Source organism: Choloepus didactylus, chromosome 6 (assembly GCF_015220235.1).
Source record: "Choloepus didactylus isolate mChoDid1 chromosome 6, mChoDid1.pri, whole genome shotgun sequence".
Taxonomy (NCBI): Eukaryota; Metazoa; Chordata; class Mammalia; order Pilosa; family Megalonychidae; genus Choloepus; species Choloepus didactylus.
Window position 1 is genome coordinate 62,185,958 of NC_051312.1, and position 23,699 is coordinate 62,209,656.

At 39.5% G+C, this 23,699-nt stretch overlaps 1 protein-coding gene across 1 annotated transcript in view; it reads left to right on the forward strand.

Moving 5' to 3' along the window:
- The first annotated feature begins 5,312 nt into the window (after positions 1-5,312).
- Positions 5,313-23,699, forward strand: part of SPTY2D1 (SPT2 chromatin protein domain containing 1) — a 42,978-nt gene continuing 24,591 nt past the window's right edge. The window contains exon 1 of the mRNA XM_037839263.1: positions 5,313-5,568. Coding sequence (XP_037695191.1) covers positions 5,509-5,568 — 60 coding nt within the window. The 5' untranslated portion in view covers positions 5,313-5,508. The remainder of the gene's footprint in view (positions 5,569-23,699) is intronic.

A 23,699-nucleotide genomic window follows, 5' to 3' on the forward strand; every position in this document is an offset into this window, starting at 1 on the left:
GGTGTACTAAAAACTGAATTTTAATTTAGCATTTAAGAGTGGTAAGCCTTTTTGTGTTCATTAATCTTAGGTTATTGTAAATTATTGTTGTCCTTTAGTCTAATTGTTCTAGCCTGAAATGTTGGTAAGTTCTTGCTGCTCTTCATGCACATGACTTCAGGAGTGTCTGTACCTAAAGCAGGTATTAGCAGTTTTATACTAGGGGAGTCATTAGAGGGGTGCAAGCCATGTGTAATTTAGTACTTAGGCAATTACAAGGTGTAGGCCTTTGGTTTTTTGTTTGCCTTTCCCCAGGAGGACTGGAGAGCTCCCCTCCCTAGACACAAAAGATCTTTTTCTTAAGAATTATATACTGGCCTTGTCTTCTACTTTATCATCTCTCAGGCACCGTGGACTGCTGGCTCAGACCCTGCCTCTTGAATTTGCTGCCCATTGACATCAGCCTGGCAGCTGGGTTCTGATCCAGTCGTGGAAAGAATCCAAACTTCAACCGATCTGGGAAGGACCCTATCAAGTCTTGCTGACAACTAAGACGGCAGTCCGAACGGCAGAAAGAGGCTGGACTCATTACACACGAGTGAAGGGACCGGTGCCTGAACCAGACGATAAGTATCCAGCAACTCAACCTGAATCCTGGAAAGTGACTCTTACCTCAGATCCCCTAAGGATCACTTTAAATAGGCAACAGTTAAAGGAACATATTAGAAGGGAGAAAGGGCTGGATTAAACCCTATGTTTGCATTGTGCTCTGTGTATAGCTTAATGATGAAATTGCTTATGCTGATCATAATGTTCTATATTCAAGGAGTAACAGGTTCTGCTAAGCTGGTTATAAGTGTAGTCAAAGGCTTAAAGTCTCAAACTGTACAATTTGATGTTTGTCAAGTAATGAGCTGTAAAAATCTAAAACGTCAGCAACAACTGAGAGAGGAATATAAGCATTTATGTAAGCAGACTGTTCAAATAGAAAGCAAGATTGTTGGGGGGCGAACATTTGAGAGTATAACTTATGAGACACCTAACCCCTGTTATCCTTGGAACACTGCTTGGTGGACCACACAGTATGAGGGATGGGTCTTAACCCAGGTTGGAGGAAAAACCATTAAGGGAAACTTGGCTGGAATTTAACTCTCCAGTACAAATTGACCCCAAGGTCATTAGAATACTTAAGGCCAAAGACTTAAAGCAAACCACAGAAATAGAGACAGGTTATGGAAATACAAATGCCTGGGTAGAATGGGGCAAACATACCACCCAGAGTCTAAACAGCAGTAACTGTTTGCTTGTGCAACCAAACAACCCACTGTTCAGATTATGCCCTTCCCCTTGGGGATGAAAAAGCATGAAAGGGAGTTTAAATGTATAACACTCCTCTTTCAAAATGCTACTCCTGGTGAAAGTTGTAGTACGTTGTCCTCCCTTTTCCCTCCAGTCCAGGAGGGAAGTGTCAAAGCCATACCAGCGTCTCACCTTGGTCCCGGAAACCACTCTGCCTGTCTCTCCAGATGGGAAGAAGGGCTCCAGAATCTTGGTACCATGGCTTTGTGTACACAGGTGTGGAATGTGAGCAAGGATAGTACTGGCAACTTCTCCAGCCTAACTATATCCCGAGCAGACCTCTGGTGGTACTGTGGGAAGGGCATCCTCTGGCCAACACTACCTGAAAGGTGGGGAGGAACCTGTGCTCTGGTTCAATTGGCTATCTCATTTACCCTGGCATTTGAAAGTAATAAAGTACCAACCCAAGGCAAAGTAGAAAAGAAAAATGTACAAAGTGTACCTAGTTCCTTCAATAAAAAAAATGTTTGTAGATAGTATAGGGGTTCCCCAGAAAGTTCCTAATGAGTTTAAAGCTAGAAATCAATTAGCTGCAGAATTTAAATCATCCTTATTCTGGTGGGTCACCATCAATAAAAAATGTCAATCATCAGCTAAAATTTATCAACTATACCAGGAATGTCATTAAAAAAAATAGCAGAACAGTTAGATGCCACTAGCCGAATGGCATGGGAGAACAGAATGGCCCTAGACATAACGCTAGCTGAAAAAGGAGGCGTCTGTGCTATAGTTGGGGGAAATTGTCGCACATTCATCCCCAATAATACTGCACCTAATGGAACTATCACCAAAGCCCTACAAGGCTTAACAGCCTTATTTCAGAAACTAGAAAAGAATTCTAGCATTAACAACCCACTCATAGAATGGTTGGAAAATTGGTTCGAGAAATGGAAAGGAATTGCAACATCTATTTTAATTTTCCTTATCATTCCAGCCAAAATGTTTATAACAGCTGGGTGCTACATAATCCCGTGTGCTCAAAGGCTAGTTCAAAAAGCCATCAAAACCACTAGAATCAAAAATAAGAAAGATCCCTATGATGAGGAATGTAAAAAAAGCCCTTAGCAAATTTGAGAATCTAAAATGTGAAAACTAAAAGTGTTTAAAAAAAAAGAGGAGGGAATCTGTAAGAAAGGAATAAGTTTCGTTTTCACATAGAGACAGCATGGAATAAGGGAAATGGAGGCAAAACCAGTTTAAACAAGCCCCAGACAAAGAGAAGAGAGAATCTGCCTGATGTAAAGAGACATGAGGTAGTATCAGAGGCGGGAACTCACAGCAAAAAAATAAAAATTTGGGGGGGGGGGCATTGGCTAATCAGTTCAAAATCTCAATAATGAGCTAGTTGGCTCTCTGGGATTGGCTGTACAAATTAAAATCTCAAAAGATGAATTAGTTAGTGTTCTCGGATAGGCTGTAACCTCTGTAGTACCCAGTCAATGGGGAAACAGGGGAGGGACTTGCGAATTAGGAGTAGGAGATTTAAACATCGCCATTCTCTTCCTCTGGCGCGCCAGCCTTCCGCGTGTTTGGCTGGACGCCCCATCTTGCAAGATCGTAAATAAATTCTTTTCTCCTCCAGAACCGAGAGAGCGTTTATTCCCTTACAGGTACCACTTTATTTCCGACATAACTCTATTTTGTTTTATTTCTTTTTACAGTTATCCTAAGAACAATGGGAAAAACTTGAAGGATCACTCTGCCTGCTGACTAGAGAACCACTTGAAGGAAATTTAGAGATCTCTTAGTCCAGTCTTTCTTACAGATGAGGAACCTAAGACTGGTAGCTTTTTTTCAATATATTGCACCCTTCCTAAGCCTCTGTTGACCAAGAAATAACAAACTGAGCTGCAAAGCAACAAATATTTGGAGTCTTAGAATTGCAATTCGGGAACACAGATTCAGGTAGTGTTACCGTTTGAAAACACGGTTCTAAATAGTTAGGCCCGCCTGATCCCTCATCAAACAGAGAAACAAGTCTCTTTCTTTAGTGAAAAGGTGAGTTTATTGAAGACGCTTCAACAAGGAACTGGAGGAAAGAAAAACCTTTCAAGCCCAGTTCAAAGTGAGAATTATTTGGGCTTTTATAACCCCAAACAGACAAAGAAATGGCCAGAAGCCAGAAGAAAGCAGAAAGGAAAAAAAAGAAGAGAGAAAGAGGTTTGGTCAGCATCGTCTTGTTATCTTCAGGTCCTCCCCTCATTCAGGCTTGTTTTTCAAGGTCCTGATTATGAGACCATATGGTTACATCCCTCATATCTTACTGCAGGCAATGCTGGGAAATTTCCTGGGAGCAGAAAATAAGTTTTTGTTGTTGATATTAGAGCAACAGCAAGTTATTTTAACAAGGGCTTTTCATGGTCAGAATAACTTAAAGCTGCTTGAGTGAAGTGATCTTAATAGTTTTTTTTCCCTCTATTGGCTATTGAAGACTATACTAACCATTTTCCAGCTAAAGAATTATATTGAATATTTTCTACTTATCCAGCTATCAGTAGCAACCTAAATTGTGTCCCCAGTTGGGATGGTCAGGAAAGCGTGTTTAACAGGAAGGAAAAAAAACAGGTGTTTGCGCGAGGGTCTTTAGAAATAAGTTTTGTTTGCCCAGAAAGGGAGGTGTTTTGTAAATTTTAGTTTCTGCTTACAAGGGTTGTTTCTGGGATGGCTTAAGGGCCCCCATGTATGCACAGCTCTCCAACTCCATTTTCGGAAAAGTCTTTTAGCCTAAATCATTCTATTTTATTTTATTTCTTTTCACACCTCCAAGATAGCACCATGTAACTCACAAATCTTGAGGGCAAAATATTTGTAAAGTTGGTCTCCAACAAGCGTGAACTACTTAAAACAAATGGATAAATATCTGAAAGCTAAGTAAGATGCAGATTATTTGTGTGCTAGGGTGGTTTCCACAGAGGAACAGGAAGGTTATATTTAAATTCTGCCACAGGACAAAGGCTTAGTATCAGTGATTGCTTAGGAAGCCTTAAGGAGAGAAACGTGATTAGGGCCACAATCCCGCATTAAAACTTCAGTTGAAAGTGTAGGATGAAATAATTTTACCTAATTTTTTTAACAGCTTTGAGATACTTCATACACCTTAAAATTCACCCGTTTTAAATGTACAGTGAGTTTTAGGATATTTAGTTGTGTAAACATAACCACAATCCAGTTTCAGAGCGTTTAAACCACGCCAAGCAGATCCCTAGAGCACATTTGCAGTCAATCTCCGCCCGATCCTATCTTTCACCTCAGGTTTGCCTAATATTTTACGTGTATTTTACTGAGCCGAAATGATCTTATAGACCCAAGATAACTCTCCAAAGGAAGCCAGGACTAGACCCGCACTAAATATGCGACACGAAGTGCGTCAGGTGGGTCTGTATGTGAAGAAGTGTAAGGCATGAATTTCTCCGTTCATTCACTGAGCAAAAACACAGATGCTTATAATTTAAACGTGGCAAAAGCAATAAGCGTGTGTCTCTACACATGGCATGTGTGCATAAGTGCAGGAGCCGAGCACCCTACACGTAACCAGGACGTACCAGGTAAGCAGTATGTACCCAAGGTAAGAGACCAGTCGGTGCTCGGCGCGCCGGCGCAGTTGCGCGAGCGCCTAGAAAATCGCAACTGCAATTCCCCGCTCGAGACATGTCTGTTAAGGTGCCGCCGTTTTGGATCTGAGCGTCCATCCGTGACACTCAGCGAACCCAGGCCTGGAAGGCAAACCCCCACATCCCCGCTTTTCCTACCCAGAGCTCATAAAGAGAACCAACACTATCAGACCGCGCGACAGCGCCACCACAGTAGCTACGCATCTTTCCCTTAACCCCACCCCTAGTTTACGAAACTGCGCCTCCTTGGTTGGAAAACGGCTTAGTCCCGCCCCTTCGAGCCGACGCCCGCAGCCACGTAGCACGTTTCTACGTGTCTCAGGCCTAAAAGCGGAAGTTACGCCAGTACTCGCGAGCAAAGCGGCGGACCAAAAAGAATATAGGTTGCCAGAGAGAAAGGGGCGGGTAGACCGCATTGGAACGCGCCGGAAGTGGTCGCGCTGAGTAGGGGTGGGAGAGGGCTGGCGAAGCAGTTCATTTGGCTATAGCTGGGCGCCTTGGTAGGGCGCACTTTCAGTCCTTTCCGAGAGCCTGGCCCAACGTCTCCTCCTCGGCCGACATGGATTTCAGGGAAATTCTCCTGATAGCTTCCAAAGGACAAGGTGTCAGCAATGTACCGGTAAGTAGCAATGTCGAGCCAGGGCTAGTACGTCGGTCTCCCCACTGTCGAGGCGGGAGCGTAGGAAACCCCAGTATTCAAGTTCGGAATGTGTGGCTCCGGGTGGAACTTCAGGCAATCCACCTATCAGCTCAGGAGGAGGAAAGTCCTGGACGCATTATCTCTTTCTTGGGCATACACTTATTGGGTGAAGGGGGTGAAGAGGGGCTTGAGGTGGAGCCTTCTTGTGAGTGAGTTTCGCCTCTGCAACGTAAGACTTTGCGGTCTAGGCGTTTTAGTTAAGAGTTGTGTGAAAGATGGTGAGAGGAACCGTACATGGCACATAATGGAATCTAGCGCTGGTAGTTTCTAGCTTCGGCATAAACTTCAGCCCACAGGTAGGGGAGTTCAGGAATTTTAAGGTCTTGGTCTTTTTGCCGTTTTCCTGCCGATTTTAGGGTCAAACGTTTAGTGATTTCTTGGACAAGTTCTCTTAACTTGTGGCCCCACCCTCAGCACTGTGTTGTGATTAAATTATCACCTCCCAAGAGGGAAATGATCACTTTTTGTATTGGTAAGAAAAGTTGAGCGAATTCCACGAAATCCTTGGCTAACAGAATGGGTTAGCTGGTTTCCATTTCCGTTTACGTGTGGCCTTTCAGATTACAGACTGAAATCGCTGCTAAGTAGATGTTTGTCAATTCTCTGATATACATATTTTTTAAGACTTTAAAAATCTAAATGAAGTGGTGGAGAGAGCTTGGTTTGCGAGGGTGTAGTCTTTTTTGCATAAACTAATCATTTCTGGATCCTCGTACGGTACCCACAGCACAGCTGTAAACCGATGAATTGCATTGTGATACCTGCGGTTTGAGCAGTGAGGTGTGGAAACTCAAACAGCTCTCTGTTAAAGTCAATTCAGCTGGAATTTATTGAGCTGTCACTATGAGCTCTGCACTTTCTAGATTTTTGTATGCTGCAGTGTTAAGTGTTGTTTTTTTCCCCCCTCCCTGCCATTTTTCCTGCCTTCTGAGACTGGCCCATTCTTTTACTCTTTTGAGAATATCGATCTGAAGAAAGTAAATTAACCACTAAAAAAATAGCCTATACCAGTTAATTTTATATATAGTCATTCCCTATCCCAAGTACTATGAATGATCATCCCCCTAAGTCATAAGCTCTGCAGGTTGAAGCTATGGACTCAAATCTTTGAAACCCTGAACAACAGAATTACTTTCTGCATTTGAAAATTTCCTAGACAATTCAGTATTGGGTCTGGCAACGATCTTTGTGTAATTAGGTGTATTTTCATTTTAGATCTTCCTGAATTTCAGTGAAGGACAGAGATAGATGATACTAGGTTTTATGTTTAGGAATGTTCTGTGGAAGAATCAGAACCAAGTTAACCATTTCTTATTCTAAAAACCAGTAGCTTATGGGAGAAAAGCACACATATTCCTAGAATAGAAAATTTCTGAATATATACATTGGGTATACATGTATCATTGGAATAAGAAAAAGGAAGCAAAAAGGAAAGTAAATTAGTGAGGTCATTTAAAACTTAATAGATGAGTAACAGGCGTATATTTTACAAATCATGCTTTTCCCTCCCCTGCCCAAGCTAGTAAGCATAGAAGCTTGATTTCACTAGCATTATATTCCTTATCTTTTTTCCCTTTATTTTTTTAACTTTATCAAAAAATTAAACAATAAAAACATTTCAAACAAAACCATTCCTTATCTTTTTACATCAAATGGAAGTAAGTAGCAAAAGAAAATCTTGAGGACTAGAGTGGCACTTGTAGTTAAATTTAACCCATGATCTTGTTTTACCTTGATTCATCCAGTTGTTCTAAGGTATTTATTTTCGTTTTCTTTATCAGCTTAAAGTGTAGCCTTTTTGAGCAAATCATTCCTGCAGACAGTATATAAGGCCAAGGTAAACTGCTTTTTTTTTCCCCCCAGTATTCTCTTTTAGTCAAGGCTGGGGAAAAAGAGACATGTTCTTATGAAAAATACATTTTATTTTTAAATTTGGAAACATGCAAACATACTGAATGAAAACACATCCCCATGTATTCACACTCCATATTTAGCATATATTAACATTTCATCATATTTTCTTCACATATTTTTAAAAAGAAATAAAGCCTAATTGATTTAGTTGAAGATTCTCCCAACCCCCTCCTAGTTCCCTTTTTTTTTCTTTTTAAACTGAAATATAACATTATGCAGTGCAGTGTAACATTACAAAGCAAATATTCTTTTAACTACTAACTACCATCTAGGTCAAATATTATGAGCCACCCCTGCCCCCCCATACTCGTGTGCATGCACACCCACACACACACTCACACACAGCCTGCTTGACATGAGTTGTGTTGACTGATTGATGGTCTGAGAATCATAGAGGCTTTGCAGTAGTGGACAACTATGGCTCCATCCCGCTAGTGCTATGGCTCATTTCCTCCTTTTAGCCATGTTCTCCCTTCAGCTTAGTTAGATACTATTTGAGTTGACTCTCAGATTTCAGTCCTAGTGCCCTAGAGCAAGGGAGGCTATAGTCAAAAACACGCCATTCGGTCTCTTTACAGGGTTTGATTTTTCAGAGGTGTTTTATTGTATCCGGCTTGAGAAGCAACAAACATTTCTTTTCAAGAGAAATAGTTGCCTTTACAGTGTAGTGAAAACTAAGGTTGGATTGCATCATGCCTAGAAATATTAGGCACACTATCATTTCCCAGTGGAAAACTGAATACAAAATAACAGCTGGTCAAGGTGATGTAACCAGTCACTGTCATTAAGCTCGGTTTATATTTAAAGGAGAAAAGATCTTTTTGGTACCCAAGGGTACTTAAGATTTTCTGCCTGGTTTCCTCAAGCAATAACAAAGTGATTGTCTTGTTCTTTTGATACAGTAGTAGAGCTTAGAGTATGAATTCTTGTAGGTTTCACCTAACTATACTTGATGGTTTGTAGTGTGTGAGACAAAGTTACAAGGTCTTTCTTAGAGTCAGACTGTGAACATCATCCCGGAGAAGATACTGTATCTCTGGTGTGAGCTTCAAACCAAGAGATGGAGGAGAAGCCTTCAGGTGGTATTAGATATATAAAGGTTTTTTGTGGCTGTCACCCCTTGAGGATAAGAATATAGATACTGAAGATGGAGTCCAGGGACTTTAACTGGGATGGCAAATTTGGATGCTGTCAGGAGCGGTAGATAGTGTAAATTCTGGAAGCAGTTTGGATGTAAAATGATAGATGCCAAGTTCCATGTATTAAAAGGAAACCTACCATTTGTATGGTAGTTATATTTCCTTTTAAAGAACTCTTTGGATCAACAAAACAAGTTTCTGAAGGTAGTCAGCATCCCTTGATCTATAAAAGGGTTATAGGTTATAGATCCACTCTGGATCTAAAGTTGCCTTGTCCAGTGCCTGGTGCAACTTTGGATATCTAGCTAGAGCAGTACTTCTCAAAAGAGCTTTAGGGAGGTAGTCTTTTAGAAACTACTGCCCCCTCCCCTTACCCCACAGGTGTTGTTTTTTCTCTCCCCCATCTCTACCTAGAGAATCTGTTTCTGAATAATAGTGAAAATATGTAACAGTTAACATTTATAGTGCTCACTCTGTCAGGCACTGTTTTAAGCACTTTAGGTATATTAATTTAATCTCCAAAACAGCCATATAAGGGAGTTGTTTTGTACATGGGGAAACTGAGGCCCAGAGAGGTAAGAAACTTGTCCTAGATCACACAGCTAACAACTGACAAGGCTAGTAAATGGCAAAGCAGAGAATCTAGTCCAGGCAGTCTCACACGAGTTCGAGGGAGTATACTGGGGATAGGGTAGTAAGGAAGGTAGTATCTATAGCTTGAACCCATCCAGCTCCCTATCCCAACTCCATCCTAACATAACTTTAGGCAGTAACCCTGATGGTTTGTTGATGACACTTCTCTAAAGGCCAAACAAACAGGATTTGGAAACTAGTGGGTAGAGAGAGATGTGCATCCTGTTTGGGAGAATACCAACCTGGCTAACAGAAATGGAGTCTGAGGGTGAGGGAGGATATGATAGAAAGTTCAACTGTAGACCTGTTTGAGGTGATGGCATTATGCAAGAGGCAGGTGAAAATTAGGGAATGGCGCTTGAAATTGAGGTTAGAATTGGAGCTGAAAGTGTTGGTGTTAATTTAAGTGAAGCATGGTTTAGCGAGAACACCTTTGGATCTGAGTCAGGAGACCTGGATTCTAATTCTGACTCTGCTACAAACTGTGAATTTTTTAACTGCTAGTTGAAACACAGTTTCCTTTTAGGACCATTTCTAAACCAGAGGCTGGACTAGAGACTCTCTGAGGTACCTCTTTCTGGTATTATTGCATTCTATAATCATATATTTTTATAAACACAATAAGTGTAAATTTTACATTTAACCCCATAGCAATTCTGAGTACCGTGCCTTTTGGGTGTTTTATTATAATGTTCACCCTCTTAACTATACAGTTAAGCAAGCATAATGCAAACCACTGGTTTTTCAGGCCTGAATTCACTCCCTGAATGTGATGTTTTGGGAAGTTTTTTAGAATTGTGTTGTGATTATTAAAGTTAAGGATGTATTATTAAATATTCCTGAATTCTAATTCTAACCAATAATAAATTCTAATTTGGGTCAAACCATCAGGAAATTTGTATATTTTCCAGAAGTAAAACAGTATGTTACCTCCTGAGTAAAGAACAGCTTTCTAAGAGGGAAAGATTTGGTAAACACGTATTTCAGGCCGAAAGCTCCTTATTTTCTTTTTTTTTTAAATTAATAATTTTTTTTACTAGAGGAGTTGTAGATTTTCAGAAATATCATGCATGAAATATATAAAATACAGAATTTCCATATACCCTCCTATTATTTATACCTTGCATTAGTGAGGTATTTTGTTAATAATTCATGAAAGAACATTTTAATAATTATACTATTAACTATAGTCCATTGCTTACAAAGGGGTTCACTGTGTTGTGTAATCCTATGTTTTTTCTTTTAATTTTATTCTAGTAACATGTATATGACCTAAAATTCCCCCTTTTAACCACATTCACATGTTTAATTCAGTGCTGTTAATTACACTTACAATGTTGTGCTACCATCCCCACTATCCATAACCAAAACTTTTACTATAAGCCCCAATAGAAATTCTGTATATTTTAAGCATTGACTCCCTATTCCCTACCTCTAACCCAGCCCCTGGTAAACTATATTCTAGATTCTGACTATGAATTTGCTTATTCTAATTATTTCATATCAGTGAGATCATAAAATATTTGTCCTTTTGTGTCTGGTTTATTTCACTCAACATAGTATCTTCAGGGTTCTCATGTTGACACATGAACTAGAACATCATTCTTTTTAATGCTGAGTAATATTCCATTGTGTTTATATACTACGTTTGTTTATCCGTTCATCAGTTGATGGACACTTGGGATGTTTCCATCTTTTGGCTATTGTGAATAATGCCACTGTGAATGCTGGTGTGCAAATACCTGTTCCAGTCCCTGCTTTCAATTCTTTTGGATATATACCTAGTAGTGGGATTGCCGGTTCATATGGTAATTCTATACTTGGCTTTCTGAGGAACTGCCAAACTGTCTTCCATTGGCTGTGCCATTTCACATTCAAGGAATAAGTGTTCCTATTTCTCTGTATTCTCTCCAACACCTGTAATTTTTTTTTTTTTTAATAGCAGCCATTCTAGGTGTGAAATGGTATCTCATGGTTTTGATAGACATTTCCCTAATACCTAATAATAATGAGCATCTTTTTATATGCTTCTTAGCCATTTGTATATCCTCTTTGGAGAAATGTCTCTTCAAGTTTTTGCCCCTTTTTAAATTGAGTAGTATGTCTTTCTACTGTTGAGTTGTAAGATTTCTTTCTTTATATTTTCTGGATATTAAACCCTTATCAGATATGGTTTCCAAATATTTTATCCCATTGAGTAGGTTGTCTTATCACTTTGAAGATAAAGTTCTTTGCACGAAAGTTTTAAATTTTGATGAGGTCCTATTTATCTATTTTTTTCTTTTGCTGCTTGTGCTTTGGGTATAAAGTCTAAGAAACCATTGTTTGACACATGATCCTGAAGATGTTCCCTACATTTTCTTCTAGGAGTTTTATAGTCCCAGTTCTTATATTTATGTCTTTGATCCATTTTGTATTAATATTTGTATATGTTATGAGATAAGGGTCCTCCTTCATTCTTTTGCATATGGATATCTAGTTCTCCCAGCACCATTTGTTGAAGAGACTATTCTTCCCCAGTTAGACTTGGCAGCCTTGTCAAAAATCAATTAACCATAGACGTGAGGGTCTATTTCTGAACCCTTAATTCTATTCCGCTGGTCTGTATATCTGTTCTTGTGCGAGTACTGTGCTGTGTTGACTACTGTAGCTTTGTAATAAGCTTTAATGTCAGGAAGTTTTGAGTCCTCCACTTTTGTTGTTGTTCTTTTACAAGATAGTTTTGGGTATTTGGAATCCCTTACCCTTTCAGGTAAATTTGATAATTGGCTTTTCCATTTCTGCAAAGAAGATTTTTGGAATTTTGATTGGGATTGCATTAATCTGTAAATCATTTTGCGTTGAATTGACATCTTGACAATATTTAATCTTCCCATGTGTTCTAGTTTGCTAATGCTGCTAGAATGCGAAACACCAGAAATGGATTGGCTTTTATAAAAGGGGGCTTATTTGGTTACACAGTTACAGTCTTAAGGCTATGAATTGTTCAAGGTAACGCATCGGGTACCTTCACTGGAGGATGGCCAATGCCTTCTGGAAAACCTCTGTGAGCTGGGAAGGCACGTGGCTGGCGTCTGCTTGCTCCCAGGTTGCATTTCAAAATGGCATTCTCCAAAATGTCTGCATCAGCTTCCAGTGGCTGTCTTCAAAATGTCTGTCTCAGCTGCTGCAGTGAGCTCCTTATATCTGAGCTTGTATAAGGCACTAGTGAACCAATCAAGGCCCAAGCTGAACAGGAGGGGCCACGCCTCCATGAAAATTATCCAACCAGAGTTATCACCTATAGTTGGGTGGGTCACATCTTCATGGAAACAACCTAATCCAGTGGTTCCAACTTAATCAACATTAATACATCTGCCCCCCCCCCCGCAAGACTGCAATAAAGAATTGGCTTTTTCTGGGGGACATAGTATATACAAACTGGCACACCATCCATAAGCATGGAATATGCTTCCATTTATTTGGATCTTTGATTTCTTTTAGCAGAGTTTTGTAGTTTTCCAGGTATAAAACCTTTACATTCTTGGTTAACTTTATATTTGATTGGTTAACTAGATATTTTATTCTTTTAGTTGCTATTGTGAACAGAATTTTTTCCTTGATTTCTTCCTCAAATTGCTTATTACCAGTGTGTAGAAACATGACTGATTTTTGCATGTCACTCTTAGACCCTGCCACTTTGCTGAATTGGTTTATTAGCGCTAGTAGCTTTGCTGTAGATTTTTCAGGACTTTTTATATATAGGTTCATGTTGTCTGTAAATAGTGAAAGTTCTACTTCTACCTTTCCAATTTGGATGCTTTTAATTTTTCTTGCCTAATTGCTCTAGCTAGCACAGTGTTGAATATAACAGTGGTGAGAGTGGGCATCTTTGTCTTGTTCCAGATTTTAGAGGGAAAGCTTTCAGTCTTTCATCATGTAGTATGATCTTAGCTGTAGGTTTTTCATATATGCCCATTATCATGTTGAGGAAGTTTCCTTCTATCCCCAGTTTTCTAAATGCTTTTATGAGGAAAGGATGCTGGATTTTGTCAAATGCCTTTTCTGTGTCAATTGAGATGGTCATGTGTTTTTGTGATACCACAATACAATTTTTATAGAAGAAAACACAAAAATTAACACACAGGGCTTCTTGTCCACTCCTGGGGTAGGAGCAGGAGTATGTGTGTGAATTTCTGAAACAAATTGTTTTGGTAGAGAGAGGGATTGGGAGAAAGTCACCCTGTAAGCCTGGAATTGTGACTTACCACATCATCACTGTCACCCTAAGGTAGCAGGAGCTTAATTGTTGGGATCCAAGGTTGAATTCAAGTCTCTTTGTTGTCCCGGTATATATTTCAGTAATGCTGCTGTGACAAGCCCAGTTCCACTCTTTCTTCAGAGTACATGTGGACCTCAAAAGCACTAGAAGCATACCTTTCTTTCCCCCTTTTTGGTTAAGAAGGTATTTTCGATTCCTCATTGCCAGGGCCAGTCTTATTCCTGAGAGTTGTGTCCCATGTCACCATGGAGAATCACTTCCCTGGGAGTCACAGCCTTTCATGATCAGATCCTGGTTGTGCTGGGCTCTGACCATAGACCCCTACTCTGATACAAGCAGATGTATTTATTACCTTTTGGGTGCTGATCCTGTGGCTCAGACACAGCCCTTGGGGAGTCCTCATGCAGGTCCAAAAACAGGATGGGCTGAGCAAAAAGTGGGTTTCCTTTTCTGTCCTGGAGGGCTGCAAAATCATTTCCTGTGATTTTCCTGTGATATTTTCTGAGATGGTAATTGGAGCAGTTCTGGAGCTGCTTATCCCAAGAGCAGACCTTCTGGGGACTTCACTTTGCTCAAGTGGTCTTTCCCCAAAATACTGGCCGACCAAATAACACCACAGAATTTGAGAGTTTCCAGGCCCTTGTAATTTGCTTTGATTTATCACCCATCCTCGACTTTCAAAGTGGATTGCCACTGTGCTAGTTGTGATTTCTAGTTCGGGGTCTCCGAGACTTGGCTACTCCCCGCCACCATTTCTGTACTCTAGGAGCCTTTGCCTGCGCCATTTGTGGAGGCCTGGGCACCAAGGTGGTACAGCGGACAGGGTCAAGCGGGGTGGAGCCGGGTCGCAGGCGCTACAAAGTGTGGGCTGTGCCTGTGCTCCAGTTCCACGCGATAGGGCGCGCTGCCCCTCGGCTCCGGTCTCCAGTGCTTCCGGAGCTGGGAGGGGTGGGGGCGTAGGGGATACACTTGACAGTTTGCTCATCCTGGTGGAGTTGGGTCTCCGTCTGGAAGGGGATGGCAGCTCCCCATCGGAGTCCCTGGATCCGTAGACTTCTTTGATCATGTGTTTTTTACCCTTTGTTTTGTTGATGTGTGGTGTATTACATTAATTGATTTTGTTATGTTGAAGCACCCTCACATACCTGGGATAAACCCACTTGATCATGGTGATAATTCTTTTCATGTACTTTTGGATTTGATTTACTGGTATATTTTTGAGGATTTTTGCAACTATATTCATAAGAGAAATTGGTTTGTAATTTTCTTTTCTTGTAATATCTTTATCTGGTGTTGATGTTAGGGTGATGTTGTTCTGTAGAATGAGTTAGGTAGTGTTCCCTTCTATCCAATTTTTTGGAAGAGTTTGAGCAGTGTTGGTATTCTTGTTGGAATGTATGTCTAGAAATGTGTCCATTTCATCTAGGTTGTCTTAATTTGTTGGCATACATTTGTTCATAGTTGTTCACAGTATCCTTTTATGATCCTTTTTATTTCTCTGGGGTCAGTAGTAGTGTCCCCTCTCTCATTTCTGATTTTATTTATTTGTATCTTTCTTTTTTTCTTTGTCAATTTAGCTAAGGTTTTGTCAATTTTATCGATCTTTTCAAAGAACCAAGTTTTAATTTTTGGTAATGCTCTCTTTTTTCATTTTATTCAAAATATATATATATTTTTATTTTAAATTCAGTTTTATTGAGATACTCACATACCATACAATCATCTGTGGTGTACAATCAGTTGTTCACAGTACCATCATATAGTTGTGCATTCATCACCTCAATCTATTTTTGAACATTTTCCTTATACCAGAAAGGATCAGAATAAGAATAAAAAATAATAATAAAGAACACCCAAATCATCCCCTCCATCCCACCCTATTTTTCATTTAGTTTTTGTCCCCATTTATTTACTCATCTATCCATATACTGGATAAAGGCAGTGAGATCCACAAGGTTTTCACAATCACACTGTCACCCCTGTAACTTCAAGAGTCAAGGCTACTGGGTTGGAGTTTGGTAGTTTCAGGTTATTTACTTCTAGCTATTCCAATACAATAAAACCTAAAAAGTGTTATCTATATAGTGCTTAAGAATGTTCACCAGAGTGACCTCTTGACTCCATTTGAAATCTCTCAGCCACTGAAGCTTTATTTCATTTCATTTCACATCCTCCTTTTGGTCAAGAAGATGTTCTCAATCCCACAGTGCCAGGTCCAGAGTCATCCCCAGGAGTCATATCCTGTGTTTCCAGAGAGATTTACACCCCAGGGAGTCAGGTCCTACGTAGTGGGGAGGGCAGTGAGATCACCTGCCAAGGTGGCTTAGTTAGAGAGAGAGGGCCACATCTGAGCAACAAAGAGGCACTCAGGGGGACACTCTTAGGCACAATTATAAGCAGGTTTAGCCTCTCCTTTGCAGTAACAGGCTTCATAGGGGCAAGCCCCAACAGAGGGCTCAGTATGTCAGGTTGTCAGTCCCCAGTGTTTGTGAGAACATCAGGAACAATCCAGGTGAGGAAGTCTAACACTTCAGCATCCTCCCACAGCTCCTCAGGGGGACCCCAAATATATATTTTTATTCTCTATCCAAATTACTTTGGGATGTGTTGCTGTTTCACTCTAACCTATACAGACCTGCCATATATCGCTTCCTATTTAAAGTTCGATGTAATTGTGGTGTTTGAACAAACTGACTATAGAAGTTACATTGTTAGAAAATATCTCTGTTTTTTTTTTTTTATCCTCTATTTCATTTATTTCTGCTCCAATCCTTGTTATTTCTTTCCTTATGCTTGCTTTGGGTTTAGTTTGCTGTTCTTTTTCTTGTTCCTCCAGATGTGCAGTTACATCTTTGATTTTAGCTCTTTCTTCTACTTTAATGTAAGTATTCAGGGCTATAAATTTTCCTCCCAGCACTGCCTCTGCTGTATCCCATAAGTTTTGATATTTTGTGTTATCATTTTTACTTGTCTGAAGATATTTACTGATTTTCCTTGTAATTTCTTCTTTGATCTACTGATTGTTTGAGTGTGTTAACTTCCATATGTTTGTGGATTTTCCAGTTCTCTGCTTGTTATTAATTTTCAGCTTCATTCCATTATGGTCAGAAAGGATGCTTTGCATATTTCAGTCTTTTTAAATTTATTGAGACTTGTTTTGTGATCTAACATGTGGTCTATCCTGGAGAATGATCACTGTGCACTTGAGAAGAATGTATATCCTGCTGTTCTGGGGTGTGTGCTGGTTTGGATGTATTACGTCCCCTAAAACACCATGTTCTTTAAGGAAATCTTGTGGATGCAGACATATTAGTGTTGATTGGGTTTGGAATCCTTTGGTTGACTGTTTCCATGGAGATGTGACTCAATCAACTGGGTGAGACCTTTGATTGGATAATTTCCGTGGAGGACTTACCCCACCCATTCAGGGTGGGTCTTAATTAAATCACTGGAGCCATATAAAAGAGCTCGCAAACAGAAGGACCTCAGAGCAGCTGCAGCCAAGGGTGACACTTTGAAAAATGCACAGGAGCTGAGAGTGGAGCTGGAATACCACCTGGGATCAGCAGACGCCAGCCATGTGCCTTCCCAGCTAACAGGTTTTCCAGATGCCATTGGCCTTCCTTCGGTGAAAGTATACTTGTGTTGATGTTCATTTGGACATGTTCATGGTCTTTAGACTGTAACTTTGTAACCAAATAAACCCCCTTTATAAAAGCCAATCCATTTCTGGTATTTTGCAAAATGGCAGCATTAGCAAACCAGAACAGGGTGCAATGTTCTGTATATGTCTGTTAAATCTAGTTCATTTATCATATTCAAGTACTCTGTTTCCTTATTGATCTTCTGTAAAGATGTTCTATCTATTGATAAGAGTGGTGTATTGAAGTCTCCAGCTATTGTGACAGAGGTGTCTGTTTCTCCCTTCAGTTTTGCTGGTGTTTGCCTCGTGTATTTTAAGGAACTGTGGTTAGGTACATAAATATTTATGATTGTTATTTTTTCTTGTATCTTTGGGTCTAAGGTGAGTCTCTTGTAAACAACACATAGTTGGATTGTGCTTTTTTAAATCCATTCTGCCAATTTGTGTCTCTTGGTTGGGGAGTTTAATCCATTAACAGTGTTATGACTATAAAGGCTGTACTTACTTCAGCCATTTTGTCCTTTGGTTTTACATAGTATATATATATTTTTTGTCTCTTCTTTATTGCAGCCTCCTTTTCTGTATAGTTGCTTTTGTCATGTATCTCATTTCTGTTTCTCTATAATTTTTTTTTTTAATTCAGTTTTATTGAAATATATTCACAAACCATACAGTCATCCATGGTATACAATCAACTGTTCACAGTATGATCATATAGTTATGCGTTCATCACCACAATCTATTTCTGAACATTTTCCTTACATCAGAAAGAATCAGAATAAGAATAAAAAATAAAAGTGAAAAGAGAATACCCAAACCATCCCCCCATCCCACCCTATTTGTCATTTAGTTTTTACTCCCATTTTTCTACTGATTTTTTTTCAATTTTTTAACTTTGTTTATCAAAAAATTAAAAACAAACAGGCAAACAACAACCAAAAATGTTTTGAAACAAAACATTTCAAACAAAGCAATGGATTAAGGAAAACAAATAACCTAAAATAACTACTTTGCTTCCAATATGTTCCTACCATACCCCAAGAAAATTAATAAACCATGTCCAAACAGAGGAGTAAGAAAAACAAATAATCTAAAATAACTACATTGCTTCCAACATGTTCCTACCATACCCCAAGAAAATTAACAACCACTAAGAAAACAAAGGAATAAGAGAAAAAAAAAAAACCTAAAATAACTCTATTGCTTCCAACATGATCTTACTATATCCAAGAAAGTTTACAAACCATAATCATTCCTGAGCATTCCCATAACATTGAGATTACCCTCCATAGTTTATCTGTTCTTACTAGATTATCATTCCCCCTCCACTAATTGGTATCTCTAGGTCCCCTACATTCTACAGTATAAAACATTGTACATTTTTCACATAATTCACATTAGTGGTAACATACAATATCTCTCTTTTTGTGCCTGGCTAATTTTGCTCAGCATTGTGTCTTTTTTTTTTTTTTTTTTTTTTAATTTTAATCTTCATTTTATTGAGATATATTCATATACCACGCAGTCATACAAAACAAATCGTACTTTCGATTGTTCACAGTACCATTACATAGTTGCACATCCATCACCCAAATCAATCCTTGACACCTTCATTAGCACACACACAAGAATAACAAGAATAATAATTAGAGTGAAAAAGAGCAATTGAAGTAAAAAAGAACACTGGGTACCTTTGTCTGTTTGTTTCCTTCCCCTATTTTTCTACTCATCCATCCATAAACTAGACGAAGTGGAGTGTGGTCCTTATGGCTTTCCCAATCCCCTTGTCACCCCTCATAAGCTACTTTTTTATACAACTGTCTTCGAGATTCATGGGTTCTGGGTTGTAGTTTAATAGTTTCAGGTATCCACCACCAGCTACCCCAATTCTTTAGAACCTAAAAAGGGTTGTCTAAAGTGTGCGTAAGAGTGCCCACCAGAGTGACCTCTTGGCTCCTTTTGGATTCTCTCTGCCACTGAAGCTTATTTCATTTCCTTTCACATCTCCCTTTTGGTCAAGAAGATGTTCTCCGTCCCACGATGCCAGGTCTACATTCCTCCCCGGGAGTCATATTCCACGTTGCCAGGGAGATTCATTCCCCTGGGTGTCTGATCCCACGTAGGGGGGAGGGCAGTGATTTCACCTTTCAAGTTGGCTTAGCTAGAGAGACAGGGCCACATCTGAGCAACAAAGAGGCATTCGGGAGGAGGCTCTTAGGCACAACCATAGGGAGGCCTAGCCTCTCCTTTGCAGCAACCGTCTTCCCAAGGGTAAAACCTGTGGTAGAGGGCCCAACCCATCAAACCACCAGTCCCCTATGTCTGTGGTCATGTTAGCAACCATGGAGGTGGGGTAGGCGAATACCCCTGCATTCTCCACAGGCTCCTCAAGGGGGCACTACATCTTTTTTTTTCCTTGTTTTTTTTTTTTTTTTTTTTTAACTTTCCCTTCTTTTTTAAATCAACTGTATGAAAAAAAAGTTAAAAAGAAAACAAACATACAATAAAAGAACATTTCAAAGAGACCATAACAAGGGAGTAAGAAAAAGACAACTAATCTAAGGTAACTGCTTAACTTCCAACATATTCCTACTTTAACCCAAGAAAGTTACCTAATATAGCAACATTTCTGTGAACTTGCTCCTACTATATCCATCAGAAATTAACAGACCATAGTCATTCCTGGGCATCCCCAGAATGTTAAATAGCTTATCTGTTCTTCTTGGATTATTGTTCCCCCTTCCTTTCTTTTTTTTTTTTTTTTTTTTTTTTTTTTTTTTTTTTTTTTTTTTTAAATCATCATTTTATTGAGATATATTCACATACCACGCAGTCATACAAAACAAATTGTACTTTCGATTGTTTACAGTACCATTACATAGTTGTACATTCATCACCTAAATCAATCCCTGTCACCTTCATTAGCACACACACAAAAATAACAAGAATAATAATTAGAGTGAAAAAGAGCAATTGAAGTAAAAAAGAACACTGGGTACCTTTGTCTGTCTGTTTCCCTCCCCTACTTTTCTACACATCCATCCATAAACTAGACAAAGTGGTGTTTGGTCCTTATGGCTTTCCCAATCCCATTGTCACCCCTCATAAGCTACATTTTTATACAACTGTCTTCGAGATTCATGGGTTCTGGGTTGTAGTTTGATAGTTTCAGGTATCCACCACCAGCTACCCCAATTCTTTAGAACCTAAAAAGGGTTGTCTAAAGTGTGCATAAGAGTGCCCACCAGAGTGACCTCTCGGCTCCTTTTGGAATCTCTCTGCCACTGAAGCTTATTTCATTTCCTTTCACATCCCCCTTTTGGTCAAGAAGATGTTCTCCGTCCCACGGTGCCAGGTCTACATTCCTCCCTGGGAGTCATATTCCACGTTGCCAGGGAGATTCACTTCCCTGGGTGTCTGATCCCACGTAGGGGGGAGGGCAGTGATTTCACCTTTCAAGTTGGCTTAGCCAGAGAGAGAGGGCCACATCTGAGCAACAAAGAGGCATTCAGGAGGAGACTCTTAGGCACAAATACAGGGAGGCCTAGCCTCTCCTTTGCAGCAACCGTCTTCCCAAGGGTAAAACTTATGGTAGAGGGCTCAACCCATCAAACCACCAGTCCCCTATGTCTGTGGTCATGTCAGCAACCATGGAGGTGGGGTAGGCGAATACCCCTGCATTCTCCACAGGCTCCTCAAGGGGGCACTACATCTTTTTTTTTTTTTTTTTTTTCCCCTTGTTTGTCTTTTTTCTTTTTTTTTTTTTTTTTTTTTTTTTTTAACTTTCCCTTCTTTTTTCAAATCACCTGTATGAAAAAAAAAGTTAAAAAGAAAACAAACATACAATAAAAGAGCATTTCAAAGAGACCATAGCAAGGGAGTAAGAAAAAGACAACTAACCTAAGATAACTGCTTAACTTCCAACATGTTCCTACTTTAACCCAAGAAAGTTACCTAATATAGCAACATTTCTGTGAACTTGCTCCTACTATATCCATCAGAAATTAACAGACCATAGTCATTCCTGGGCATCCCCAGAATGTTAAATAGCTTATCTGTTCTTCTTGGATTATTGTTCCCCCTTCCTTTCTATAATTTTAAAATACTTTCTCTGTGGTTACCCTGGGGTTTGTATTACACAACTGCATCTATAACCTACTAATTTTTGAAAAGATACCAGTTTGGCTTCAATAGCATACATGTTCCCTGCTCCCATATCCCTCTGTTTCCTCTCTGTATATTGTTTTTGTCCTAAATTACTTCTTTGTATTTTGCTTGTCCGTTAACAGGAAATACGACTTTTTCCTGTTCAGTTGTATTCTGACTCTTATGGCAATTAAAGGTAGAGTTATATATTGAGGATACATTGCTATTTTGCATTTACCTTTTTGTTTGCCTTTACTGAAGATCTTCACTCCACACAACTACAAGCCACTCTCTCCTGAAGAATTCCTTTAAGTAATTTTTTGTAGGGCCAGTCTTTTGTTGACAAACTCTTTTTTTCTGTTTATCTGTAAATAATTTAAACTCTCCCTCAGTTTTGAAGGACAGCTTTTCTGGAAGAAGAATTTTTGGCTGGCAGTTTTTCTTTTTCAGTATTTTAAATATATCAATCATATCACTGCCTTCTCACCTCCATGATTTTTGATGAGTTAACGGTACTTAGTCTTATTGAGGATTCCTTGTGTGTAATGCATCAGATTTCTCTTGCTGCTTTCAGAAATCTCTCTTTATCTTTGGCATTTGACATTCTGATTAGTATGTATCTCAGAGTAGGTCTATTAGGATTTATTTTGTGTATGTTGTGCTTTTTAGACATATACATTTATGTCTTTCATAAGAATTGGAAAATTTTCAGCCATTATTTCCTCAAATATTATTTCTTCCCGTTTTCCCTTCTCTTCTCTTTGTGGGATATCCAGGATGTGTATGTTTGTATGCATCATGCTGTCACTCAAATCCCTGAAATAATGTTTTCTATTCTTTATTTGTTCTTCTGAGTGTATGATTCTGATTGTTCTGTCTTCTAGCTCACTGATTCTTTCTTCTCCCTGTTCAAATCTGTTATATGCCTGTAGTATATTTTTAATTTCCATTATTGTGCCTTTCTTCTCCATAACTTCTGTTATGTTTCTTTTTATATTTTCAAATTCTTCTTTATGCCCATACGTTGTCTTCTTAATATCATTTAGCTCTGTATTTATATTTTCTTTCATCTTCTTGAATTTGTTTAGGAGATTTGTTTGAACTTCTTTGATTAGTTTCAAATTCTTTGTCTCTGAAGTTTTAATTAGTTCCCTTGATGAGCCATGTCTTCCTGTTTCTTTGTATGGTTTGCAATTTTTTGCTGATGTCTGGGCATCTGATTATTTTGATGTTAGCTTTGGAGGTCAGTTTTTTTCTTTTGCCTAGGGTTTTGTTGATTGGCTTTGTGTAAAGGCTCTTCTTTGATGCTTGGTCCAACTTATTCTGGATCTTTAGAGTAGCCTGTGTTTAGTTGTTCAGATTTTCTTAGCTGTTCTTCATCTGATTCTTGCCCTGGATATGTGGTACAGTTTTTAAGTTTGCAGTTTTTGTGCAGTTGTTTCATCTCCAGGAGAAAGGTTCCTTTCCTTTGTTCCTTCTCTGGAAATTTTTATCTGTTTGGTTTTTGTGCAGAATTTTCTCCCCTGCTCCTATGATTTGTTGAAATTCTTTGCCTCATTCAGTGCCCCCTTTTCCTGACACTTTTCAATTCTGGGACCCATCCCGTGTTACAGCAGCTTACCCCCTTCCCCTCTACCTCCTCCCCCACTTTTTTTTTTCTTCTGTGAGGCTTTTTCTGCCTCTGGTTTCTTCCCCTAGGGTATCCTGCCCTGGGGACCCAGATGGGATCTTCAGAAAGGTAGGTCAATCCAATAAGGTCTGTCTTGTGTTTAGGTGGCCCAGCCAACAGAGACTGTATTGAGTGTGTGCACTTCTTGCGAATAGTTCTGTGCAGTCTCTCTCTTTTTTTTTTTCCTTTCCAGGCCCTTTTCTACTGACACTACTCAGTAGTTTGTATTCCGCCTGGTTCTCTATGGACTTTGGTCTCTGTGCTTGGATGTATGTGGGGTTCTAGCTTGCTGCTGTCATGGGCTCTATAGTCTGCATCCATGGTGGGAGGGATCTGGGCTGTGCTGCCTCTGTGCTACTCCCACACTGGGCATGAACAAGTGAGGGGGAGGGGTCTGAACTGGTGGTTCGGAACAGAAATTTCCTACTTGATCTTGGAGATTATTTTTCTTTTTCTTCCATTCAGCATTTGTGGAGTCCTTCTCTAATCTCTGTTGTACTCCCGAGATCCAAGCAAGTGGCATTTGTCCTTTTATTTGTTATTCTGAGGGGAGAATTAACCAGGGGATGGCTTACATTACCATATTGGTGCATCATCCCTACAACAAATCTTTTGATGCCAGGGTGTAATTGCAACCCCTTCGGG